General features: G+C 47.0%; 2 protein-coding genes across 3 annotated transcripts; one reads left to right on the top strand and one right to left on the bottom strand.

The window, feature by feature from the left end:
- The first annotated feature begins 572 nt into the window (after positions 1-572).
- RAD54L (RAD54 like) lies at positions 573-18873 on the top strand. Its single transcript, XM_061344911.1, has 18 exons — positions 573-651; positions 747-827; positions 1747-1866; positions 2393-2453; positions 4215-4350; positions 5102-5171; positions 7577-7865; positions 8317-8441; positions 9683-9833; positions 11341-11467; positions 13558-13632; positions 14072-14202; positions 14304-14414; positions 14548-14671; positions 15090-15168; positions 15276-15455; positions 16750-16913; positions 18016-18873. Exons 1-18 carry the CDS (start codon positions 649-651, stop codon positions 18215-18217), a joined length of 2229 nt encoding a protein of 742 aa, XP_061200895.1. The 5' UTR covers positions 573-648; the 3' UTR covers positions 18218-18873.
- Positions 18869-26693, bottom strand: LRRC41 (leucine rich repeat containing 41). 2 transcript variants are annotated; one of them, XM_061344909.1, is made up of 10 exons: positions 26580-26693; positions 26407-26493; positions 25816-25886; positions 23908-25069; positions 23249-23494; positions 22223-22387; positions 21816-21914; positions 21216-21338; positions 20270-20345; positions 18869-19305 (listed from the first exon to the last, which is right to left on the bottom strand). In XM_061344909.1, the coding sequence occupies exons 1-10, from the start codon at positions 26665-26667 to the stop codon at positions 19071-19073; spliced, it is 2352 nt and encodes a 783-aa protein (XP_061200893.1). In that variant the 5' UTR covers positions 26668-26693; the 3' UTR covers positions 18869-19070. The 2 variants fall into 2 exon arrangements, with proteins under 2 accessions (XP_061200893.1, XP_061200894.1); XM_061344910.1 differs by lacking the exon at positions 22223-22387.
- Positions 26694-27175: the final 482 nt, after the last annotated feature.

Genomic DNA, 27175 nt, shown 5'->3' with positions numbered 1-27175 from the left:
GTACCAAGGGGATTGTCTTTTTGTGCTTCGAGCGCACAAACGGATGCTCGTCTATAATGAGGGCCTTAAGTCAGCCATAATGGCAGGAGGGTTGGAACCTGATGATCTTAAGGTCCTTTCCAACCCTAACCATTCTATGATTCCATGATTCTATAAACAGCTACGTATGTAAAATAACAGAAAACAATGCAAAAGTGCGAGTGTAAAGGGAAGGCACCTCCCTTCCCACAGCTCTTTCCTTGGGGTGAGGGGTCCCTTGCCTGCTTCTGTCACAACACCCAGCTTCACTCCTCCTCAACACCCAGTAATTTCACCCCCTTTACGAGAGCCACGAAGTTTTACCCCAGAACCAGCTTCCAATTTGCTCCATGTTTAAGCTCCCGCTCCCCTCCCGCACACCGACACTGACTGGCACTGATTGACTGCCGCACCCCCTCCCCAGCCTCAGCGGAGCCCCGAGCGGATCGATGCCCCCCCCAGCCTCAGCGGAGCCCCGAGCGGGTCGATGCGGCGGCTCGGCGCTCGCTTGGCCACGCCTGTCGCTATAGGGAAGAGGCGGGGCGGAGCCGGCATAAGCGGTTTTCCCGCCTTCGCCGCGGCGCGCGGGGAGACCGTTGCGGCTCCTCTTGTCCCCTTCCCCGTGAGGCGATGGTGAGTGCGGGGCGGGCTGTGGGGTGCGCGGTTCCCCCGGCCCCTTTCCGGCCCCGCCGTCCCCTCAGTGTATGTGTGCTGTGCCCCTCTTCCAGAGAAGGAGCCTGGCTCCGAGTCAGCTGGCCAAGAGGAAGGCGGGCGAGGAGGAGGATGAAGAGGAGTGGCATCCCCCGACGGTGAGTGAGGGGCCCGGGGTGTAGCTGGCTTAGGCAGGGCTGGGGAGATCTCGCACCGCAGTGGATAGGGGCTGTGGGGTGGTGGCGGGGCTGCTGCTGCTGCCCTGGTGCCTGACCGGAGGTTGTCATCACCCCCTTCTTCTGGGGACTAAATACCAGGCCGCAAGTTTATGCAGTTTTCCTTGAATGTCTGTGTCTGGGGGATGTAATTGGTAGAATAACTTCACCGTTTACAGGTCGTGCGTTGTGGTTATGGAAAAAAAACTATCGCTGGGAGAGCTTCCAAGTGTTTTGTGGGAGGGCTGGTAGCTAGAAATTGGTAAGACAAATGTTATGGTGCTTTGTTTTGTGATATGCAAGTCAAAGAGCCCTACCTAGTGCTTTCTGTGTTAAATCCCTTTTTCTATGCCAGCAGGTGGTTAAAATCATGCCTCAATCTGAAGAGGAGTGTGCTAAATCAGGAAACACATCAATGACTTCATGCTTTGCTAAGTGTTTGAAATCTAGGCTTCAGTGTGAGGCCTTTCACCTGCGTTAACAACAGATGCTTTGGGAGTCTCTGGGGACTTTAATGTGTTTTGTTCCATGCTATTGACCCTTCCATTTTTCTCTTCTCTTTTTCTGGGGGGACAGGACAGACAAGCCTGCCTCCAGGTTACAAGGGGGTAGCTATTTTCTTATATAAGAGCATATTTTAACCTTCATGTAGTTAAACTTTAGGTCATCATGACCTTGGTGGTGTTGCTGTGTCCGTCCTTTGGCATTGACGGTGAGTAATGATTGTGTCTGTTTAGAGGTACTCAGCTGGCTAGACGGCTTTTCTATGTGGTTAGGTGCTTACTAAGTGTGACAGCAATGCATCTCTCTTCTGGTCTCACCAGATGCTCCTGAGTTGTTTTGTCTTGGTTCTGTTTTTCAGACTCGGAAGAAGCAGAAGCCTGTCAGTGAGACAGATAGTGCAGAATGTTACAGGTCGCCTTTCCGGAAACCCTTGGCTCAGTTGACCAACAGACCTCACTGCCTGGATAGCAGTCAACATGTAAGTGGGTGTTACTGCTGGCACACCATAGCAGGTGGGCTGCGTGTGGAGCTCGTTCATCAAAGGACGAGCTTGCTCAATTCTCTCTGTGCTTCCACTGCTGGAGACCAGGGGCTGGACTGGCTGCTTGCTGATCCAGCATGGATGTTCCTACAGTGACAGCCCAGCTCTTTTACAGGAAGTGAATTGCCTGACTATATTACCAGGGCAGAGGAAAGCAATAGCATTTAAAGAAGTGAATAATGCCAGTGGGTTTAAGAAGATGGGGGTTATGAAAGGTCAATTTCACACATTGGGAAACCCAAAGGAATAGTTTAAAAAAACGGAACTGGTGGGGGGGAATTGTGCTGGTTTGTTACTTTCTTTTGGATATTCTTGAAAATAGTTGGAGTTAAAGCTCTAATAGGTCGAATAGAGGGACTCTCAGCACTTGGCAAAATTGAGTTTCCAAAATGCCCTGGGTTTGCCTTCTTGAGCAGTCTCTGATTTCAGACTTCTTAAGCATGTTTTCTTTCTGAATTCTTAGGAGGCTTTTATCCGCAGCATTTTGTCCAAACCCTTCAAAGTCCCGATTCCAAATTATAAAGGTAAGATGAGGAGGTTTAAGGATTGTCTGTGCTAACTGACTTGAGTGAAACAGTTGATGCTCAAGCCTGTCATTTGTATCTGTGGGGATTACTGTTATTTTTTGCACTGATGCATATGTTCCAAATATCCTGACTTAATTTTGAAAGAAAAATACTGGCACGTTAGCAAAGTCTTCGTACTTCTTGCTAGTATTTAGTCTGGATAATCCTACACTTCAGAATTGGATTTTGTATTCTTACTGCTGTGTATTTGATGTAGTGCCAGAAGATTGTACAGCCTATTGCAAATACAAAAGCAAGATGAATTCCAAGTTATGAAGGCTTCCCATCTAAATAATACCCTAATGATACTAACAGACAGAAGGCTGTAGGTGAACAAGATAGTATGCGCCAGTTTTCTTTCTACTTGACTTGGTGTGTTGAGTCTCAAGGTGATCTTCAAAGCATGGCAGTTTTGAAGTTCAGAGCTTCAGCTGGTTTAAATCAGTGAAACAAGATCTCAGAAACAGATAGGCTTGTTGTCTCCTTCTTCCCCTTCACCCTCCAGCTGAAAAATTCAATTGCAGATCAACTTGTTTCACTCAAACTTTAGTTACAGAAAACATGTCTGTAAGCAGATGCTGACTGAAATGTTAAGCCCAAAAAGAGTTGGATGAAGTTAGCTTGTGGAAAAGCAGATCTATTAGGAGGCTGAAACAAAACTGTAACAGGGAAGCTGCTTTCTGTGGCTGTTATCTTCCTCTGTTAATTAGGAGGTGAAACTGTTTCATGTGCTCTCTTACTGGAGTGTGCTCATATTGCCTCAGCTTGTGACACACTCATTTTGCAAGGAGCTTTAGCATTCATCAGCCAAATTGACCCTGCCTGAATCTTTCCAAAGAGAAATCAATCCTGGGAGCACAGTTGGCTGAATTTTGATGGGAAAAGGGTTTTTAATGCATATTAGTTTTGTGTTCATCTCCATTTCTAAACTGTGACATCAAAATACAATACTAGGCAAAGAAATTCATGATTGGTTTCTGCTTTTTGCAGAAATTGGCTCCAAGGCCAAATGTGAATATTGCTCAGCAGAGAGCATGTAATACCCTAGAGTAAGTAATGGCAGTATGGTGCTAACTGTGATACTGTAAAACTTCCATCCCTGTTAAAGATCAATTCCTGACCTTGCATAAAAGATACAACTCTGGCTAAGCCTGGATTAGGTGATCCAGAAAGAGGATTTGACCCAGTATATATTATATGTAGGAATGTATTTACAGAACTGCCAAGACATGTTCTGGAACCCTGCTTGTCTCTCAAAAGACTGGAACAACAACCTTTAGGTACCAGGAGTAGTTCCTATGCCCAGAGATTGCTGTGAGGGAGATGTGCCTGTCTCTGGTTGGATGTCAATAGCACAGATCCAGGATGAAACCATCAGTCACCTTGCAAGACAACTTACACTCTTGTGTGTCAGCATATGTCATTTGCCTCACCCAGTTGTGCTGTTTTGGTGCACCCAATGTGGCAGACAGCGCCATTGCTCCACCTTTGCCTCTGTTCCTTCGTTCTTTCCTGCTGCAGAGCTATCTGCTGTGTACTGGCAGAGTGCTGCCAAACAACCACGCTGCGTAGGTTTGCTGTCTGCACCAGTTGTGCTTGCATCTCCATTCCAGCACCCAATTAATTCACTGTTCCTAAACATAATCAGACTCTTCTGCAAGTCTCTGCTTTCTTCCAGGAAGAGGTTGTTCTTTGAGTGGTGCCTTTGTTTGCTTTCAGGGCCGCTGGGCTTGCGTGCGCTGGGTATCAAACGGGCAGGGCTGAGGAGTCCTCTCCATGACCCCTTTGAGGAAGGAGCTCTGGTTCTGTACGAGCCCCCACTGCTGAGTGCCCACGACCAGCTGAAAATAGACAAGTGAGTCATCACCTGGCACAAGTGCTTCAGCCCTGACCTTGTTTGTGTAGGGTTTATGTGCTTTCTTCCCAAATGTGCCTGAGCTGGGGGGTCTAAGCATCAAGGGAGGTTTAGTTCCAAGAATTCTGCCTCTGAATTGGTGCAGGTATGTAACAATTGAAGAAGGAGTGTACCCATGCTGGATTGTGTTCTTCCTCAGGCTGTTCCCACTTATCAGAAATTCAAACCTTTGGCAGGGAACGAGTATGCACACATGGAGAAGCTACTTAGGAAATCTTATGGCTTAGTTGTTTGTCAGGAAACATCAGCATCTGAGGACAAGCAAAGGGAGATGACTGACAGTCAAGTGTTAAACTGCCTAATGGTCTTTACTCTGAAGTGGTACGCAGTTGTAACTTGAAAGGCTGACTGCTGGATCTTCGTGGGCAGAGCAGGGGGTTGCTCTCTAGTAATGCAGTTACAATACTGTTACTGGAACAAGGAAAATAATAATGACTGTGTCTCTGGACCACATTCTGCCCTTCCTTTAACTACAGCCTGAATACATAGTTTCACTGATGTGTTTGTAGATCAGGCCCCTGTGACTTTATTCTCAAAACTAAATTAATCCATTTTTCACTTTCTTGTTGGCAGTTGCTTCCCTCATGCCACTGGGGAGTCCTCAGTATAGCAGTGAGATTTAAGAAACCTAAACATACGCCATGCTGAGTTCATTAATCACACTGTTGTCTTCCTTGACTGCCTCCTGCAGGGACAAAGCACCTGTACATGTTGTGGTGGATCCTGTCCTCAGTCGTGTTTTACGGCCCCATCAGAGAGAAGTAAGTTTTCCATTGGGACCTAAGGGTATGGCTGGAGGACTTTTAAGAAGCTGCAGTTCCTCTGCTGGAATTGTTACCCACCAACTGTGAGAAGACTAACAGCCTGTGGCAGTCTAAGAGACTAATCTGCTGCAGATGCAAAGCAAAACATTTGTTTTAATCATCCTCTTAGAGGTCTGAATGCTGCCGATATTCTCTGTCCTATGCTGGCAGTGTTGCAACAGTCCTGTTTGTCCTGAAATAATGTGGAAATTTACTGCATGTTTATGGGTAAGAACTTTCTCTTCTCTTGCCTCTGATCTAGCAGGCTCACAGCACTCTCAGCCCAAACATGATGCTGCCTAATGCACGTCTTCTCTGTGGGGCTGAAGGTTAGGTTAGCTGATAGTGGAAACCAGGGAATTTGTGACCATTGTGCACTGGTGCACAGGTCTTGGAAAGCACATTGGCTGACTTCTGTGGCACTAGTGATACCTTAGGAAAAGACCAGATTCTGCCAGGAGATGATATCTTGCAGTGTCAGGGGTGAAAGTCCAGTCTTTACTTATCTTGAAGACTGGAGATGCGGCTCTGCTAAGTAGAATTTGGTGTGGAATGTGATGGGATATAGCTGTAATAAATTATGTTGCAGCCCAGGCTTGAGTTGGACAGAGCAGACTGTGTTTTGCTGTCAGCAGAATGAATTAGATCTGTGGTCTCTGAGCCATGAAACACTGAAGCTCTTCCCTCTCGTACCATGGCTCCCTACAAAGTGTGGAGTAGATTCCTGCTTCATTATGTATTATACTGAGACTACCCTATGTATGTGTGAGCTGTCTGACCTATGTAGATATGGAATTCACCAGTGGAGAGTGCTGAAAAACATTTCATGTCATAAATATATATAATATCACAATGTTAAAATAGTAGTACTAACCTCCAAACACCTAATATAGGTATCTGGACAGTTTGAAGTTCATCACAGATGCAGTACATAATCATTTAAGCCTAGAAGCAGCACAGATGGAAGCTGTGATTGCTGATCTTGCATGCTAAGCAGGTCAAGCTGGATGTGTCCCTGTATGGGAGATCTTCAGATGGCTCTGAGAGCGCTGTAGGCTGCTCCTAGCATGTACTTTTATCTCGGAGTTGGTACTGAACCTGTGACCCAGTGTAATGCTCATCTGGCTATGTAGCTGGAAGCATTTTGGTTTTGGGTAAGATACTGCCTGCTGGTGCTTTTGTCAAGTAACAATAGTTATGTTGGTGTCCTAGGCACAGTGTCTGTTTTTTGACAGCTAGATATCACTGATAAAGCAGTCTGTTCTAGTCTGATGAATGAGTCTCTGCCTGCTATGATTTCTGTGCTGCTTTATTCAGATGATGCTCCCAGGCTGTTGTACATCCTTGTTCTTTGTGGTGTCTTTTGTCCAGTTGCTGGGAGGTCACCTAACTGGATCCCCAGCCAAATGCACTTTTTTAGTCAGTAATGGTTTTTTTTTTCATTGTTCAATTGGCTTAAATAAACTTCATTAAGCTGTTGTTAAGGGCCTGAGAAAGAAAAAAGCTTGAAAATGCAAGTGAAGGTGCTCAGCCTTCCAGTCCTAAATAGTGAAGCACAGAAGGGTGAGTCCACCCAGGTGTGTTTAGGTTGTGTCCCTCACTCCCTGCTCTGTTGACACAAAGCAGGGAGATTGTGATGTTCCCAGCACAATGTCCCGTTTTTTTCTGACTCTGTCATCACATGATAGAGGAACGTTTTACAGAGTCTGTCTGTTTGGTTTTATTTTTCCCCTTTTATCTGCCTTGGTGATGTGTCAGAGCCTAATACAGGGCTAAGCTCTTCTACCATGTGATGTGGGCTCAGCCCTGCATCTTCGAAGCTAAATCGGCTTTGGACCTTGAGTTCCCAGGTGAGTCATTGTGCTGCTAGACAGAGGTGATGAAGGCTGCTGAGGGTATTCTGGGAGCTAATTGGGCAGCAGAAACAATCCTGATCACTCTGATGCTGTGTTCTTAGAGCTGTCTAATTGAGGATTGTTAAGATGATCAACTTCTTTGCAGTGATTGATGCAGGTTAGCTGTTGGCCTGGGCCTGTCTAGTGCTGCCAAGGGTAGAAATTTCTGGGAATTCATTGCAGAAAGCTAGTTATAATAGTACAGCTAAAATATAGTAAGATTGTGTGCATGTTATGAGGTACACACTGGCACCATTAATGTTTCAAACCAGATGCGGCTGCATTTTAGCTATGTCTCGGGTGGTTTCCCTCTGTCTCATTAGAACACACTATGTCCCCAGGGATGTGCTACACAGATTTGCTGTTTGTTGTAGTATTAGTTCTGTGTGTTGTGGTAATGAAGCTGTAATGAAGTTGACATTTTGCTGATGTCCCCCATACTGCTCTGAGAGAACAATTTTTTGGCAGGGAGTGAAATTCCTCTGGGACTGTGTGACGAGCCGGCGCATCCCCGGGAGCCATGGCTGTATCATGGCAGATGAAATGGGACTGGGCAAAACCCTGCAGTGCATCACGCTCATGTGGACGCTTCTCCGGCAAAGTCCAGACTGCAAACCTGAAATAGAGAAAGCCATGGTGGTGTCTCCCTCCAGCCTGGTGAGAAACTGGTACAATGAAGTAGAGAAATGGCTGGGGGGAAGAATCCAGCCACTGGCCATTGATGGAGGCTCCAAAGAAGAGATTGACCGTAAACTAGGTACAGAAATGTTTGCAAACGGTGTGGTTGGCTGTCTTTAGGTCAAAATCTTGCATTGGAAAAAGCCTACAGCAGCTGATGAGAACATGTCTGAGCTGTCATTAGAGCTCAGGGGACTGACAAAAGTCTCTCCACTAACATGTTAAGATCAGGACCTTACAGGTTAGGTGATAGTTGATCTTTTGGAATAATCTGAGTCTAATCCTGTGCTTAAGTTAGGGAGGTCCCAGTGCATCTTCTTTGCTTCCGCCAAAGAAAGGATTGGGCAGAGGTGGGAATGGGGAATGGAAATGGGGACAGTTGTGGGGAAAGGAACATGAGACACTACAGAGTTTTGAATCAGATAGATTTTCTTATATATTTTAAGGCAGAAGTTTTGACTACAGAGCTTGAACCCTTTTCTGTCAAATTTCCTCATCTCTTGTTTTCTTTTTCCACTTTCCATCTGCAGTTGGCTTTATGAATCAGCGTGGCCTGCGAGTGCCTTCACCCATCCTGATCATCTCCTATGAGACCTTCCGACTCCACGCTGAGGCATTGCAGAAGGGCAGTGTTGGGCTGGTCATATGTGATGAGGTACAGGAGAATATTTTGCTGAAGTTTTATTCATGTCTGGGCAGAAATGGCTCCACTTCCTTGAGTGGGGAGGGCAGGAGGAAACAAGGTTTAGTGGTGGACAGCACCCATTCTCGTGTTTGGGAGGCTCTGGGTAACTGGCTCATCCATACTGCATGAGCCCAAGCAAGAGAGGGTAGTTTTAGGAGGTGAGATAAGGTTAAAATCCAAGTGGTGGTAACTGTGGCTGCTTTGTAGGACCCTGGCAGGGTGGGAGAACCTACTACAGCCTTCTCAGTGTGAAATACTTAGCAGAAAGGAGGTCCACTGCCTGTTCTCTGACTCTGGAAAGGGCCTTACTCTGTTGGGATGGGAGTGCCCTGGCTCACAGGTCACCAAATCAGGTTTTCATTTGTTTCTGCCTTTTTGAAAGTGAGAAGTACTTTTTGTTTGACACTGCCTCATGTTCAGCCCACTAATTTTTAACTTGTCTCTGTTTTAAGCAAGAGGTTGCACTGGAGACACCTGAGGTCTCTCCCAGCCTAAATGATTCTGTGATTCAGCATGCTCTTGTATGTAGTGCTTGCTGCTGTCAGCCATTTTATCTGGCTATCTTATTCTGTGCTTGTGGGGGAATTTGAAGGGCACTTCTATGGCAGGACCCTCTTCCCCTCTCTGAAGTCTCCTGCTTGGGGCAGAGCGGTAGGAAAGCTGGGTGAAGAGTTACCCCATATGCTGCTTGTTCAAGAAGAGACAGACCTGCCTTGACTCCCTGCTTTGAGTGCTGGGTATGGCTTTGCCAAGCCTGTGCTGCCAAGCTCTTTCACACGGCTGAAATGGAGTTGTTTTTTGATTTATCTTTCCTTCTATGTGGTTAAAGGTAGTGAGCGCCAGAGATGCTCTGAAGGACAAAATAAAACAAATGCCCTCTGCCTCCTTGAAGTGATCAAAGTGGGAGGCCTCAGCCACTCCTGAGGCATTCTCTGCTGCCAGTTAGAGGCAATTTGTTACATAGCGGTGCCACCCGCTGGTGTGGGTTTGTATTTGCTAGAACACTGCCGAGAGGAGCTTAAAAAGAGCAAGCATCCTTGTAGCAGTTGAATATACATACAGCACTTAGTCCATTACCAGGAATGGGAAGAGTGATGAGATGCTTTGTAAGAGATTACAGCATATCAGTTTTGATGAGGATGCCCAAGCTGCTTTTCATGAGGGCTACTGTATTTATCATCTTCATTCCTTTTGTCTTCTCTTTTTCAAAGGGCCATAGACTGAAGAACTCTGAAAACCAAACATACCAAGCTCTCAACAGCTTGAATACACCTCGACGAGTCCTTATCTCAGGCACTCCCATTCAGAATGACCTGCTTGAATATTTCAGCTTGGTGCACTTTGTCAATTCTGGCATCCTGGGTAAGAGGTGAATGTGTGAGAGACATGAAGGAGGAGGAAGTTGCTGGTGAGGCCTCCCCTAGGTACCAGTGCCAGCAAAGACAGCATCCAAGCTGTTACTGAGAAGAAAGGTTATGCATAGATTGGAGACTTTTTCTCCTTCAGCTTGCATCCAGAAAGTCTAGATGACAGTCCCCTTTTCTGGAGGCTGTATATATCTTGTCTCCAACGGGAGGCTGAAGTGACTGGTGCAAGGTAGAATGATGTACCCTGTGGCAAAGCTAGGCAACAAAGCCTGAATTTCTGGCAGTTGGCCATTCCACTTTCATATAATCAGAGAAAGCCAAGGATGATGTGTAGCATATTCAGATTTAAGACTGCTCTTGATTTTTTAAAGCAGTGGAGGTATGTGAATATGGGGTTAACTTCATCTGAGAGAAAACAGTCTGGAGGAGAGATATTGATAAGTGTGAGTTTTCAGGTTCAAAGACAACCTACAATTGCTGGTAGCAGACTGAAATATTCTATCTCTAGTTCTTCTGCTTATGTCTCCAAGCTCTTTTAACTTTAAAAGCAAAGTAGTCTTTGCATCCTTTCCTACATCACTTGATTAGGAGCAGCTCTGCTTCTTTCCAGTGTGGAACAGCTTGGTTTTGTCAAGAGGTCATTTTTTCTGTCAAGGAATGAAAACAAACCAATCTGTAAATCATTTCTTTGTTGCTGTAATTTGTCACCTATGTTTGTCTTGGATTGTTGGGCATCAAGTCCAAGAGGCTTCTCATTAATTCTAGTGCATGCACAACTCCAGTTAAACACCATTTGTCAGATTCTTAATCTTACTAGCAGCATTTGGGACATATCATTTTCTGTTCAGCTGTTCTGTCCCCCCCCCGGATTTCTCAAGTAAAGGATGGAATGTGGTGGTAGATGTTCTACATCGTTTTTTATCATGCACTTCAATTTTGGGTAGTTATTACAGGGAACTGATGTGGTTTCCTCTGCCCCCCTGGACCTGTACTTTGGGCAAGACTAGTCTCAGTACTTCCAGTTTGTTCTTTCTGAGGTGAGACTAATACTGTAACTCCTGCCAGCAAAGCTGCATGCATGCAGTAGTAATTTTTTCCCACTTTCAACCTGTGACCAGTAATAAGCAACTGATGACAGATAATTTTGGAACAGGCACACATAATGCCTGTGCTGTTGTTTGCAAGGACAAAATCTGGGAGTAAAAGTATAGCTCTAATGTGAGCAAAACCAGTGTGTGCCTGAGTGGCTTTAGATTTAACTAAAATTGTGTGACCTTTGGCAGTACGTTGTTGTTGGAATGCAGGCTGGTTTTCTGCTGTACTCATTTGTCTGCCTTGTTTGAATCTTTCCTGGCGAGAAAGGAAAACAAATTGTGCTGATGGGACAAGAGTTTATTTTATCTGCTGGGTCCTGTGCTTGTGGTATGATAACTGGGGCTGTGGGGTATTGAGCAACAGTTATTTAGTAGTGATTGTCACCTTTTAACTTCTGTTTTGTACAGGGACTGCACAGGAGTTTAAAAGACATTTTGAAATTCCCATCTTGAAAGGCAGAGATGCGGATGCAAGTGAAGCTGAGCGACACAAAGGAGAAGAGAGGCTTAAAGAGCTGATCAGTATTGTGAACAGGTGCACTTCATCCCTCTTCTGTTTTGCATAAGCTGTCAGTGTATGTTGGTATCTTTCCAAATTACAGTTGTAGCTTTAATGAATTCTTTTGCCAGTTACTTCTGTTCAGCAAGTGGTTGTGCAAGTATTTATTGCCTAAGAAATCTACACAGCATGTAGCTTTAGTCTGAAAAATAGCACACTGAAATGGCATAGGTAGCTGCAGCCACCTCCAAGCAAGAGTGCTCAGGTACTGAATCATTGACTGTTATGTTTCTGTTTTCTCCTGGGATCTGAATAGCCAGGCAGCATCTTTTTGTTTGTGTCAATGTAACTACAGTGTAGACTGAGTCAGACTTGAGATCTATCCAGCCCAGATGTTGAGTGGCAGACGTAAAGAGTATGAGGAATATCACTCAGTTCTATTGTTGATTGCCCAAGTCACGAAAGAGTCCAGCTCACACTTTTGTAGCTGTATTGGCTCTGTAAGGATAACAGGATTAGGCTATGAGTGTCAGAGATGTGACTTTTGATCCCCAAGAAGCACCTCTGTGATGTAAAATTGCTGTCTTATTTTTTTTCTGGTTGATTTTTTTGGTATATGTTTAAACCTGGTTTCTTTTCTATGCATGGATACAACCAATTTATCCACATCTGCGGGCAATTGCTTGTCTCAAAGAACTCTTACTAGAGACTCTCTTGAATTCTCAGCATTGCTGGTTTGTCTTCATTCTTTTTCTTTTTTAATCTGAGCTTTTGCAACCATCACAAATACAATTCTGCAGTTCATAGTCACGGTAAATTGAATTTCACACCAGGTACAGCCTCTGTAGAGACAGCCCTGACCTTGACTCAGGTCTGCTTACAGAAGCCCAAGAGAAAGGAAAGGTTGGGAGGAGAAGAGCTTGTTCCTTCTTGAGATGCATTTATTTCTTGTTACAGTTGATGGAAAAGAGGTGCAAAAGTGTGTCAGGAATAGTTATACCTGGCTGTGTTGAGTGAGGTCTGTCCTTTCCTTTGTTGTGGATTAGTCATGATACACAAATAGGGGAGGTAAAGCATGCAAGTAGTAACAGATGAATGATGAATTTGGTAGGAATTACAAATAAGATAGTGATGCAAAGATGTGGAATCATAGGTCCAAGGCTGTTAAGGGCCCTGGGGAAGACATCTAATCCATCTTGCTGTAAAGTAGTTGTTAGACCTAAACTGTCCCTTGCTTAGCCCCCACCCAGCACTAAAGACCTTACAGATTCCACAGAATGCCTTTTCCAGGGCATCACTGTCTTTGCAGTTAGAAAACGCTCTTAATGTGTAATATAAATCCTCCTTACTGCAGTATAAGCCTGTTACTTTTCATCCTACTGCTTATGGGTTTGGAGACCAGATTATTCCTTTCTTTAACAGCCTTTGACACATTTGGGGGCTGTCATATATCCCTGCTGTTTTTCTCCTATAGATTTCATAACATATTTATGATGTTTCCTGGCAGAATTGGGTTTCTGCACTTCTTTCATTCTGGTTGCTGAGTTCAGCACTTCTTTTGGTCCAGTCTGTCTTTCCTAATGTGTGATAGAACTGCTCCGTGGGCACTTCTAGAGCCCCAAAGGTTATGCCCTTTGAAATCTTGGGCTGGACAATGAACCCATCTTAGCTGCGAGTGGCTACGAAGTTATTACATGGGGAGCTGCCTGCTTGTACTTTGGGTTAAGTCCTTAGTGTGTGGTGGTTAAATCCTGTCCTCCTTTGCTGTCTGTGCTACTGGTCTGTTGTAGCTCAAGTTGAAAATGAGTCTGAGGAAGAGCTGAGTTTCCCCTGTAGGGTACTGGGCTCTGTTAGGTGAAATCATGCATGATGCCTCCAAATCTCATGAACTAAATTTGGAAGCCTCACAAAGACAGCAGGTTATATTGGGATCTGTAGCATGGGCTGATGGAACCTCTTAGCACAGTTTTGTGTGGGTGATAGTTTCTGGCCTTTGCTGTGTGTTGGACTGTCCCAGTTTTTTTGAGATAACAAACGGACTGTGTGTTGAACTCATAAGGAATAACAGTGATAAAACAGGGATTTGATGTTATCCAAGCACCTGATCTTATTTTCCCTCCCTCCAGGTGTTTAATCCGAAGAACTTCAGACATCCTGTCCAAATACCTGCCAGTGAAGATCGAGCAGGTGGTGTGCTGCAGGTACCAGAAAGCATATGCTCTGCCTGGGGAATGGGAAGAACAACACGAAGGACTAAGAAGTTCCTAAAAGTCCTCCAATTCTTGTGGTGATTGGGACTACTTCCCTTTAGGAATAAGACTGTAGTCACTGGCAATATGTTGCTTTTCCTTCTGAAGCAGGGATGAACAAGCCAAAACTGGTAGTTCTGCCAGCCAGCTGGTGTGCTCTGTACATCTGTGTACAGCAGAACACTGGGCCATACAGAGTATCTGTAAGCTTCTCTTCCAGCTCTGGGCTGAGATACCAATGCTCTACCATCAGCTCTGGGGGCAGTCCTAGGCTTTCTGTGCTGTAGCTAAAAAAATAATAGGGCTAAAAGGAACACACTTCAGTAGATGGAGGAAAGATGGGGCTGGTTTGGCTGCAGGCTGAGACTGCAGTGCTCGTGTTCTGTTTCAGACTGACACCTCTGCAGGCTGAGCTGTACAAGAACTTCCTGAAGCAAGCCAAGCCAGTGGAGGAGCTGAAGGAGGGCAAAATCAGTGTGTCTTCTCTCTCTTCCATCACTTCCTTGAAGAAGCTCTGCAATCGTGAGTTGTTCTACTCATGCAATAGGTTGGGGTTTGCACTTTTGGGATTTTTTTGGGTCTCCCATGTGCACACCCCAGTCTGAGCTCTGTTTGCTCTCCAGACCCTGCTCTTATCCATGATAAGTGTGTGGAAGAGGAAGAAGGTTTTATGGGAGCCCTGGACTTGTTCCCTGCTGGCTACAGCACCAAATCTGTGGAGCCCCAGCTTTCAGGTACTGTGGAACTGGACACTATGAATGTGCTGCCTAACAATCATGAGACTGTATTTAGTATCTTTTGCCCCTCTGAGGTTTGGAATTTGGGAACTTCTGCTCTAGCTTTCTTCTTTCTTTCCTTTTTGTTCAGGAAAGATGCTGGTTTTGGACTACATCCTTGCTGTTACAAAAAGCACTAGTAATGATAAGGTGGTTTTAGTGTCTAACTACACACAAACACTGGACCTATTTGAAAAGCTCTGCAGGAACAGAAGGTTTGTCTTTGGATTCATTTGTTTAATCCTGCAAAACGGGATGGGTTGGGGCAAGACTTGGCATCATCTTACCTTTAATCAAACCTTATTGGCAATCACCTAGTTCATACATCATGAGTGATCTGTTCCAGTGGAAGTTTTAACTCTGGAGCAGCCTGCACTGTAAAAGAAACTGGTTATCTTTAAAGTTTCTATCAGCAGGAACTTGTGATTTCTTTTATCTTAGACATTCCTGAACTGGAATTAATGTGCCTTGTGCTTTGGCTACTGAGGTCACTCAGCAGAAATGTTCTGGCCCTCTGCAAAAGCTCTTAAAGCCCAGGCCACTGTTAAAAAGCTTTTGTGAAAGATTTCTCTTTCGAGTAGGATGCTCTAAAGGTTGCAGCAGTCTGATTGTAGTATATGCTGTGTATTCCAGGTATTTATATGTCCGGCTGGATGGCACCATGTCCATTAAAAAGAGAGCAAAGGTTGTGGAGCGATTCAACAGTGCCTCGGTAAGTAGAACTACCACATGTGAGCAGCTTTCCTGCCAGCATTGAATGCTGTGAGCTAAAAGTATGCCTTCCTCTGTAGTTCAATCCAAGCCTGCCTTTTTCCACAGAGCCCTGAGTTTATCTTCATGCTAAGCAGCAAAGCAGGTGGCTGTGGTTTGAATTTGATCGGGGCTAACAGACTGGTTATGTTTGACCCAGACTGGAATCCAGCTAATGATGAGCAGGCCATGGCTCGTGTGTGGCGGGATGGCCAGAAGAAGACATGTTACATCTATCGGCTGCTTTCGGTGAGTCTTACTCCTCTCATCTCCTCAACATGGAGCTCTTGGTGCCAGCCCAGGCTGCAGCTGCTGTGATTGGGGTCAGAAGGGGAAGAACTCTTTATGTTGGTGACCAGAACTGATTGGAACTTAATTGCTCCCTGCCCTTAGATATGTTGCTGTGAAAAACCATGAAGGTTCAAGCTGGAGGGTTATTGTTGCAGCTTGCTTTCTAATGGTGACTGGCTTCTGAGAAATAGAAACAAAAGTGGCTTTCCAGACAAGATGCTCCTTTGATGTCATTTAGGCATCTGAGTTATTTAATTCTGTGGGGTGTCTGATGCCAGAGTTGCTGGTTTCCAGTCTGGCTGCAGTCTGTTTTGGTTGGGTGTATGTGTACTTAATAAACGATTCCCAGAAATATAGCAGCTTTTGGAAGAGGGCTGCCAGTTAGCAGGTCGAGTAGCTGCTCTGTACAGGAAAAACACAGAGGAGACTAGTCTTGCTTCTTGAATGCTTTGTCCAGCAGTGCTAATAGTGATTACTGCTCAGAACAGTCCCATCTGCCCTTGTTCACCTTCACCTCTCATTAGTTCAGACTCTGGTTTTTGTATCGGTTAGTTTTTGGTTTATTTTGTAAGCTTCTGTTCCTTTGATCAATTATTAATTTACTTTGACAAAACACATACTCCGTCTCTTCATTTTTTCTGACCTGGCTGCATTTGGAAGCAGGTTGCTCCTTTGCTTTTAGAACTAGGAAACTGGTCTGCAAATCATGACTAATCACCCCCTCCTTTGTATTACCTCTGTTTGCAGAACAGACATTTTGCTCTTAAGTTTTTAACAATATAGTGTACTGGGCTTTCTGCACAACTCTTCTAGAAGTAGGCATCTCCCTCCAGAGAGCAGGGGTGAACCAGCAATTACTGCTGATGTGCCTCTCACCCAGGGCAAGCCCTTGTTTTCTGGGGAGAGGTTGTATTTGGTTTAGTTTTAGTTTTTTGTCAGGAATGGCTATAGCTGCTCAACTTCTTTCCCTTCCTTCCTGTCTGTGCAACCCAGTGCAGTGTGTGTGAGCTCCAGCCACAAGTGACGGCTTCACCTCTTCTTTAGCCACATTTCTGTTGAATCACTCCTGTAACCCCATGAGATGTGGTTGGAGTGCAGTTAGTAAAACTTGCCTGTCACCTGGATTAGTCTGGCAAGGCACTAAATGGTCCTGACAGCTTAATGGTGTTTGGTCTGGGACACTTTCCCTGTGTAGTGCTCCTTTAACACTAGTGTTCCAACTGTGCTTCATCTCTGACTCTCTCTCCTGTAGACAGGGACCATAGAGGAGAAGATATTCCAGCGCCAGACCCACAAGAAGGCCCTCAGTAGCTGTGTGGTGGATGAGGAGCAGGATGTAGAAAGGCATTTCTCACTTGGGGAGCTGAAGGAGCTCTTCACGTTGAATGAGTCCACCACCAGTGACACCCATGACAAGTGAGTATGCTGAATAACTAATGGCTAGGGTCAGCAAAGAAAACCCCTCGGTTTGGTCAGTGATTCAGGTGTTCCTCAGGGAGCAGGAGAAAGAGAGAGAGAGCCTCTAGTGTGTCTCTGCTTCTCAAGCTGTTAACCACCTGCACATGAGCACTTTGTTGCTGTCCTCCCTTCCTGTTGTCTTAGAAAAACTGTGCTGGCTGGACAAGTGAGCAAACTGCCTTGTTGCTGCCTCTGTTTGGAGGCTGTAAAATACTGCAGCTAATGAAAACAGAGGAATTGATCAGAGCTGTTCAAGTCAGTGGACCCCAACTTGGTCCTTCCTTGCTGCTCTCTTCCTGGTGGTTTGTGATCTCCAAATGCTGAATTGCTTCCACTGCCAAGGTTAATCCATCTGCTATGAATTCATGAGGCCAACCCAAGTGCTTTCCTGGGGACTAAAAGAATCCTCCATCATCTGCCCTTTTCCCCTACCTCTGAGACCTGTGATATTGTAGCCACCAGAAAGAGGACAGGGAGTGCAGGAAAATGCTTCACTGCACAAGTTAAGATTCTTAGTTCAGGCAAGAAGAGGATTAGTTTTAAGCTGACTCAAAGCTTAGCTCTGTGGGGGTATCTTGTCTGCATGGCAACAAGCCTTGCTGGCAGGGCTGCCGCTGCTCTTCTGTCTCCTTACGTAGTAGCTCAGTAGGGCATCTCCAAAACAGCCTGAGCACAACCCATGGCTGTGGTGGGAACCAGGATGGAGTAGTTTGGAGCATGGTGTGCTCTCTTGCACCTGGGAAGTCTGGCACAGGGCTAAGGAGGTGTTAGCAGGAGGGATGTTCACTTGAGATCTGCTCTAAGCAACATCCCTCATCATAACTAAGCATGGAGGGGGGAGGGTGCTACAAAAACCAAAACCCCAGGGTTTCCAAAAGGTGTGTCATTCCTTATGTCACATGGTTGTTTAAATGAAATGTGGTAATAAATCCTGTCTGGAAGTCCAGTTGCCAGTGGTGGAGGGGAGTCAGTCCCACTGTTAATGAACTGCATTTTTAAACAACCTGTGTGCTGAAGAAGTGGAGGACTTTCCACTGATACTGCACTGACTCTGTTCCAGGATCAAGTGTCGTCGTTGTGTGAACGGCCACCAGGTCCGACCCCCTCCTGAAGGCTCTGACTGCACCTCTGACCTCTCCCAGTGGCACCACTGTGCTGACAAGAGGGGGCTACAGGACTCTGTGCTGAAGGCTGCATGGGATGCTGCTGTCACCTTCACTTTTCATCACCACTCCCATGAGGAGCAGAGAGGGATCCCCTAACAGGAGGTTACTGTCCCCTGTGGGGGCAAGGGCAGGCTGCTGTGGCAGTCCACCCCACTTTAATCCCTTTCAAGGAAAGGGGCAGCAGGTAGCAGTACAGCTAGACTGTTCTGTAGCAGAAGGGCATGCTGGAAGGCTCTCAGCACTGTTGTCTACTTCAACAGCAAGGAGTCAGTGGTTTTTCTCTGCTGTATTATGCACCTGAGAAACAGCCTCTGGGAACTGAGAATAACTGGACCTGGTGTGTTTGATCAGGTTCAGAACTGGTTCTCAAGCTGTTGGTGTTTGTGCCTTCTACTCAGCCAAGTTTTGTCTTCAGGTTTAAGTTAAACCTGAAGTTTTATAGTACTTGATATGCAGTCATGCTTTTTTCCTTGACAGCTATGGCTCAGAGCTGCTGATCAGAAACTTGCAGGATCCGTTTCTTTTGTGAAATGTGACCCTTACTGATTATTCAGGAACAAGAAGATTTGTACAAGGGGAAACAATTGCAGCTTGTGTTGAACATTTGGCCTGAAAGATCATGCGTGCAGTATTAAGGTAACTCTATTTCTAAAACCACTTGCTTTTTTATGGGCAGGATCCCCTGATCTAGCAGAGTGTTTTAATTCAGTCACATTACATACCAGTAATAAAAATCACACTTTGGTATATTATGGGTCTTAGTTATATTTTTATTATAAAAATGTTACAAAAGAACAAACTATTCAAAACCTCTGTAAAATGCCTGCAGATGTTGGAAGGGGGCAACATGACTGCAAACAAACAGCAGGCTACTTGGCCAGGACTGAACTGCTTAGTTCAAACTGTTCCATTTTCTCCCACTCCTGTGTCCATCGATCCTGCAACACCATCACATAACACTGATGTAATCAGCAAAGGCCTGGGAGGAGTCCCATGAGTCATTGACCACACTGCACAGAGCTTTGAGACGCCGAAGTGCTTCTTGAGCTGTTTCAGCATCCTGGTCCAGCCAATTCTGGAAGAGGCGAAGGTGTGTGAATTGAATTTGTCCCCCTCTCTGCTGGATGTAGCCTTCCAGCTTCTTTGTGAACTCCAAGAGCCCATCAGGTTTGATGCAGTTTGAGCTTTCCAGGGAAAGAAGCACAAAAACAGTCATTAAGAGTCTAGGCTATAATTTGAGCAGTTTAAATCACTGTTCCTTGTAGTACCTGCTGTTTTGTTGAACAATAAAACTGAAGCACAGCAATATGAAAGCCTGGGAGCTTTCTAAAACTAAGGTGGTAACCGCTAGCAAGTTAAATTCAGTATCCTGGCCTCCTTTATACTGACTGAAGTAGACTTAACTGTGGCCTTAAAATGTTGCTGGACCCAAGCTGCTGGTTAAGTGGTGCCAGAAGTGTTGCAGTCTCACAGCAGCTGTCAACTGCCTGGTCCAACCTACAGGCCTCAGCAGTAAGTAATCATTTACCTCTTCCTTATAAGAAAATCAGGAGAGCATGTGTCAGGTCCTGGGGGTTTCTAAATTGACTTATTTCCCTCTGCATAGATGTGTAAATAAATATGAAGTTGCATGATGGACTTTATCTTGGGAAAGGCACAGTGACAATCAGGATTCAAGGCAGCTGAAGGAGCAGCCATGGTTAAAGTGTCAAGCCTGTGTACTCAGCAACCTTAGCCTTCAGGCTCAAGAAAAGAGAAGCAGTTCAGCTGGAAGACCAAAGATGATTAAAAGAATGCAGAGGCATTCACAGGCCCTGACAGGGGCAATGGGAACAGAGCTGTTCATGCTGATGCCCAAGAATAAATGCGTACAAGGATGCACGAAGTGTGTGCAGCAGCCTCCTAAGGGAGCAGCAAACCAAAGCTGCTTTTACAGAGTTTTTTGGACTCATTTATAGAAGTGACAATGAGATGTCTCAAAGATGCTGGAGCTCCCTGAGGTTGTATGTGCCCATTGCAGCATTCTCTATCCTTTTCTTGGGCATGTGTTCCAGTGAAGAAGGTACAAAACCATTCTCCTGCTCTCTGTGCCCAGCTCAGCTCTGGCCCTCCTGAAACAAGAAATTCAATGCTAGAGCAGCAGAATACCTGACATCCAGCTGGCAAAGAGAAGAGGAGGAATCTTCAGAGAAAATGTCTGCAAGGGCAACCAGCCTCTGATTCCCTACGAGAGGAGAAATGTGGGCGTTAGATGCTAACGTTTAAATGGCTACAGGGCTGGATAACAGTGCAGAAAGAATGTACACACGGCTCAGCTCTGCACCCTCTGTTTGTTCTCCTCAGTGGCCTAAAGTGAGTTTACCCCTCAAAGCAGTGTTCAAGGCAACAGAAACATTTACTCAGAGCAGTCTGTTTCAGTAGAAAAATCCTGGGTTTGTTTGAGGAATCAATACACAGCTTTGTTTTAAAAATGGCCAGAATTACAGGGTTAAACCCATAACTTAAAAATTAAATGTACTTGGGTGATGCCAAGTTTTCCTTCTTCAGGTCACTAAAAGAACAGAAAACAGTATTCTGGGTTTACACAAAATTCACTTCTTAAAGTATTTCTACTTGGCCTGTGATCCCAAAAGCCTATAATTTCTGTAAATTCACTTCCACTTCCTGGACACAAATCCTTCCTTTACTTTTTCCCATCCCTCTAGTGGCTGCTAACAGCTTTTAAGGCACAAAATGCCCAAACTCAGGCAAAACCTGCACTGCCTTATTCAGAGGTGCATCTGCGGCTGGCTGTGTTCCTGCTAGAGTCTGAAGCAGAGTCCAGACAAAGCTGGAGTCCTGCTGAGACTTGCTTTTGATGCAGAGAAAAGCAACCACGGTGCCAGCACAGCACCTGGGTACACTGCTGAACACAACTGAAATTCAGCCTTTAAAAATGAACTCAGTACTCCTTATTTTGTGAACTAAATCCATTCTGTTCATGTGTGTGCTCAGTTCAGCACTGAGGTCACCAGCTAGCGATGGTCCTAACTCCCAACGCTGAAGTTATCTCTGAGGGCTAGCCTTAAGGTCAGGGCCCCATAGCAGTACTCACCAAGGCGATTCCCAGGCAGTTTCAGACTCTTCAAAGCTGAGTTTCTTTTCACTGTATTAATTATTTCTGACAAAAACTCAGTGGTAGAGCTTTCAAACAGCCGGCAGAAGGAAAACGTGATTTCTAGGGAAGGAATTGATTGACAGTACATGTTAGTACTCCCTGTGTGCTTCATTATGCCATAATTACATCCTGCAGACAGCTCCAACCCCTAATCCGTATGCAAGAACAAAGCTTCCCCAGCAGTGGGTTGCACACAACAGCACAGGAAGAGAGCAGAGATCACACCCAGGGAATGGCTTTGCCAGCTGACCCAGTTAAAGGCGGATGTGCTCTGCAGGTTAAAAATCTCTTGGCTATAAACCAAGACTATGGACTCATCCCTGCAGCACACGACAGCTTTGCAGATGCTCCTCTCTGCCCTGCTGGCACAAAGAACTAAATGTGTTCCCGCTCTGCCAAGGGCTACAGATCTGTTCCAGGGACAGTGACATTTGGCTAAACTTTACACATCTAAAGATCACCTCTTAAACAGCAGCCAGCCCAAAGCAGTCACCTGCAGCATCCTTCCAAGCAACAGCACCCAGGAGTTTCCTGTACCTTGCAGGACGGGATCCTGAAGCAAAAGCAGAACTTCTTTCTGGTGCTCAGCCAGGTTCACGTCATGAAAGCTCAGTTTCTTCAAATCTGGATTACATTCTAAAAGCAAAACAAGTTCTCAGGTAAAGTACTCTTATGTCATTGGCATAAAAAGACCCTGCCCAGAAACTGAGTTGGTCTGTGGATAATTTGTGTGGGATTGTGGGGGATTCAAAAGGAACCATCCTGCTGTGCAGGATCATTCACATGCTCAGCACAGAAAGTGGAGTGGCTGATGCCCACTTCCTTTTCTTGAGAGACTCCAAGGATGCAGACACTGAAGAAATGGACCCACCCAAGCTGGCTTCATGCGAAAGGATGGAAGATCCCAGCACTGTACGTCACAGTGATGCAGGTGAGCAGAGTACCTTTGAGAGCCTTCAAAAGGAGCCCAAGCTCCTGAGAAGATGGCAGTGTAGCACTGTCAAGGGACAACTGCCTGAGGGACTTTGATGCCTTGAGCACTGGCAGCAAGAACAAGGTGTGCAGAGGTTCCCTGGGGAATCGGATCTCCAGCTGCTCCAGGCAGCATTCTAGGGAAAGAAAACCAAACAATGAAAGAGCTTGGCCTGGAGTGCCTGTCTTCAATGTAGTTAGGTCTGTATACCTGACCCAGCTATCATTTAGGTTGGTAGAAAGTGCCTCTGTGATGCGCCCTGCCCTGCAGAGCTCGATGGCAACTCAATCCTATGGTAATGTACATCACTTCAGGCTCATTTCAGGACTCCCACCATGCCACAGGGCCACCAATTTCTGTGTTCTGGCAGTAAAACTGCTTGAGAAAAGGTCACACGTCATCCACAAACCAGTCAGTGACTTCCCAGAGCACAGCTGTTCCCTGATCCCACTCCATACTCGCTCAGGCTTTCCCCATGGCTTTTCTGGTCATTCCAGGGCTAATGAGGGTGATGGGAGACCTGTCAACTGAGAATACACCTCTATAGCTCCCAGACTGGAATCCAGAGGCTTGGGCAGTTCTTTGCCATCACCTGTGGTATTGTAACAATCAAAAGATGCTTTCCCTCTGCTGAAGGGTCTGTTTAAGGCTTAGAGCCTCACAGTCAATAGGAGCAGATGCTCTCAACCAATTCACAGGTTTTGTGGGACACACTCCCCATGGCTACATGGACAGTAGGTTATGACTAGCCCCGTACAAAGCTGCTGTTGCAGCAGGTCAGCCTACAGCAACAAAACGCTTTGTCCAAGACTCGGGCTCCACAGAGCATGTCACAGACTGGAAATGACAAACTGCAACACCATCTAAATTAGCAAGGTGAGGCTGTAATTGCTTACCTACACATCACTGTAAGTGTAGAGTTCAAATCTATGTGCCAAGCCTTATGGCTCTATCCGCCTGCCACATCCTGGCCACCACTCAGAATGCTGATTCCTACCTGGAATTTCTACCTCACTGCAGGTTGGATTCCCCTCTGGCCTGTTCCCTTCCAGCTGGTTTTTGAGGTCGAAGCTGACGGAGAGCGTGTGGAGCTGGGGAGAGGCGCTCAGGATGCAGCGGACAAGCTCCATGCAAGGCATGTGGGAGAAGATGTCACTCACACGCAGCACGCGGAGGTGGCAGTCTGAGTGACAGGACAGGGCCCGGAGCGCCGAGAGGATGCAGGAGATGTTAGCACCCAGGCCTGGAACAGCATTTGGATAGAAAGGTGTTAGCTGTGCCCATGCAGGCACCAATGCACACACAGCCAGCGTTGCACCAAAGGCCAAGCAACCCAAGTGAAAGGCTAAACGCACAGACTGCTTTATACACACATTCTTAAAGCTAGACTGTGTATATGGGAGATGGAGATTTGTCTCCTCCCTTCGCCCTCTCAATGGTAAGCACAAGGCCTAGGGCTGTTCTGGGGCAGAATGGCACCATTCTCTCCCTCAAACAAGTCCTCACACTCATTAAACATTTCTACCGATGCCATTCTCAAGATCAGGTACCAATACTCCTACAATGCCAATCCAGTAAAAAAATCCAGGTAAACCCAAGCAGTACATCAGCCCATAGACCAGGGCTGGAAGGAGGCAGCCTGTTCGCACCACTAACCGTTGTAAGACAGAACCAAGGTTTTTAAAGAGACCCAGGAGCTCAGCAGGTTACTCAGAGTCCGACATGTCTCCCCAGTCAAAGGAATGGAGAACAATTCCAGCGTGGACACGCTTCGGAAGCGGTGAGCAGCTCTCAGAGAAAAGATCCCAGCAGATCCTCCTCTTTTCTTACACCCAGCACGGCCATTGCACGGGGATCCTGAGGAGGAACTAGTCCAGTTCTCAGCATTTTCTCCCTCTGTGGCACTGTTTTTGTTGAGTGACCCTGAATTATCCTCTTTAGCAACAGTGAAAACAAAATCATACAGGTCTTCTGAGTCGGCATGTGGTCCCCTGCTTCGTCTGAGGCAGCGACGTTTCTTCCCCACACCAGATTTTAGTTGTCTGCGTGTCTTTCGAAGAACACGCTGGCAGGACAGCTGGTCTGAGATGCAACAAGAAGAACCTCCCTCAATGCTGGTGGGGTCACAGGGCACCTTGCTGCTTGCCTCCTCACACGCTTGGTTATGCAGAGGAGAACTCGCTCTAGAGAGGACAGAGTTCAGATGAGCATCAGCCCCACACCCATTCACCTCCATGTCAGCCTCTTCCGGGGCGCTGGGGCATCCCTTCTGGTTCTCATCACTGCTCCGCTCCCTCTCATCATAACAGCCCCTCTCTGCTTGCTCTTGTGCCAGCTCCTGGCTTTGGGCTTTGCCCTCCTCTTGGCAAAGGCCACAAGGGCTGCTGTGATACATGAGGGCATTGCCCGAGCGCCAGAACCCAGCGCTCATGCTCAAAATGAGAACGAGAAGAACCGTGTCGGGAACAGGCCAGGAATACATGGACACTTGGCTGACAGAGCCATGGTGAATCAGCCGGTGGAGAAGTAAAACCAGCGAACGCCTGATGGACTGGTCGGAGGAGAGGAGGTGCTGGAACTTCAGGATCCGCAGGGAGCCAGCCAGGTTTTCAAGCACCTTCTGGTTGTGCTCAGCAGTGAGCTCCACCGCACCCTGCAGCATGTTGCAGAGGGTAAGCTGGGAAACGTGTGGGGAGCTGTGGAGCAGCGGGGAGAAGTGATGGTGATGGAGGCGCCAGTCAGAGGAGACATCCAAGACACCGTGAAGAACGTTTGAGAAGAACGTTTCAAGGAACTTCTTCCTCCAACAGGTTATACTCTGCAATTAAACAGGGACATGTTAACAAAGCCACTTTTTTCCTCATTCTTTTAAGTTAAATTACTGCTCTCTGCTAACATGGTAAATGTGGTGTCCAAAAAACCCTGCTGCTAGCACAGCTGGGACTACCCGTCTAGCTCTCAACATCCTTCCTAAGTGTACCTGTTGAAAGAAACAAGTTACTCCCATCGCTCTCACCTCATCCTGCTTCTGGCCTAATTCAAACACCTGGTGGTTTGAAGCTAAGCCATTGGTTTTGCTTATCAAAAACCATCATCAGGAATTTTATTCCCAACCATCAATCTATAGGCTGTGATTAAGCTGCCAGATAATGATTGTTTTGTGGTGCTGGATCAGCGGAGCTGCCTCAGTTTACCTACACAAAGCCATTCTCCCAAACTCAGTTTTCCCTAAGTATTTCTCTAGTGCTTTCTGAGACATCAGCACAATTTTTGCCAGCGTAGGTGTAAGCATGACATCAAATACTGGTTTTATCCCATATCCCTAAGAATTAGATCTCTGAAGACAGGATTTATTCTTTGGTCAAACTCGCTGTTGTGAGACGATGGGCATGGTTGCACACTACAGCCCCTTTTACGAACCCCATTTCCAAAATGATTGTACTACCAGGGTCATGCCTTGGTCCAGAGCTCTACAAACTCCCATAAACAAGCACCAGCAATGGCTTGGAGGCGCCCAGCAGCACCATCGGGCTCAGAAACAGGGCGCCTGCCTCGTTTCCTCACCTCCGAGTTGGGCGGCCTGGTTTTCATCACATCATCCCACAGCTTGCGCCAGATGGGCTGCGTCGAGAGGCCTGCGGGACAACAAGAAGTAACCAGGTGCTGTCACCCCTGTTCCGCACCCCAGTGCCCTGCCTCAGAGCCTGCAGGGCAGACCCAGACCCCTGCAGCGAAGGGATGGTGCTTTGTGGTGAGGGGATGAACACCCACCGCCTTTCATGGGATGCGAGTTAAAACCAGCAGGGTTTGTTGATCCCCAAAAGGAGCCCTTACAGCAGCACCCGCACCGCTGCATGAACCCTGCCCGGGGATGGGGCAGCGACAAGGTGTTGGACACAGCGGGTAGCCAAGCCCCGCTGGTGACGGTGCCAGGGACTGCGCTCTGCGGTGCCCCCTACCCTGCTGAGGGGCTCACCCCTCTGGCCCAGGGCTCCCATTTCCAGCCAGGAGGGCTCTGTTCCTCCACAGCAGGTCTCTCCGGTGTGGGGCTCATTCCCGCAGCCCGGGGGGACCCCTTCAGTGTGTGTATGAGGGGGATTTGTCCACCCCATCAGTATGGGGGCCCGTCCCTCGCACCCCCCAGGGGTCTGTCACCTGCTCTCTGTGCTGCGCCCTCAGCCCGCTCGAGGTGGAAGACGGTGAGAAGCGGCAGGAGCCCCCGCAGGAGATGTCCGGGCAGCGCTGTGGAGAGCCAGAGGGAGACGGCGGCAGAGTGCGCGCAAGCCCCAGGCCCAGCGCCCCTCCGCCCGGCGCCGCCCTTGCCTTACCCCAGACATCCCGCTCCAGAGCCGCCATGCTGCGGCTCACGGCCGCCGCGCTCAGAGCGAACAGGCTGCGCGGCCCCTCAGCCGCCATCGCCCCTCTCACTGCTGCCCCACCGCCGCCATCTTGGGGACGGACACGCCCTCCCTCCCACGCGTTGTCGCCGCCATCTTGGGAAGGAACGCACCTTCCGCCAGCTCCGCCATCTTGGGGGGGGAGGAAGAGGAGGGAGCGGGCGGCCATGCTGGGGAGGTCGAGTTGATCCGGAGAAGGCTCAGGGGCGAGCGTATCGCTCTCTAGAGCTAACTGAAAGGCTAGAGCCAGGAGGTAACGGCCTTAAGCTGCGCCACGGGAAGCTTAGTTTGGCTGTTAGGAACAATTTCTTCACCCAAAGGGTGGTCAGGTATTGGAACAGGCTGTGGGAAGTGGTGGAGTCACTGTTGAAGTGTTAGAAAAACATGCAGATGAGGCCCTTAGTGACACGGTTTAGTATTGGACATGGCAGTGCTGGCGTGACAGTTTGACTTGATGGTTTTAAAGGTCTTTTCCAACCTAAATGATGCTGTGATCCTAAGGAGGACAAGAGCACAGCAGACATCAC

This window comes from Neopsephotus bourkii, unplaced genomic scaffold (genome assembly GCF_033783945.1).
Source record: "Neopsephotus bourkii isolate Nb327-2 ecotype Australia unplaced genomic scaffold, CSIRO-AGI_Nbou_v1 NB_234, whole genome shotgun sequence".
Classification (NCBI taxonomy): Eukaryota; Metazoa; Chordata; class Aves; order Psittaciformes; family Psittacidae; genus Neopsephotus; species Neopsephotus bourkii.
The sequence above is the reverse complement of the archived record's forward strand: the minus strand, read 5'-3'. Positions and strand labels throughout refer to the sequence as shown.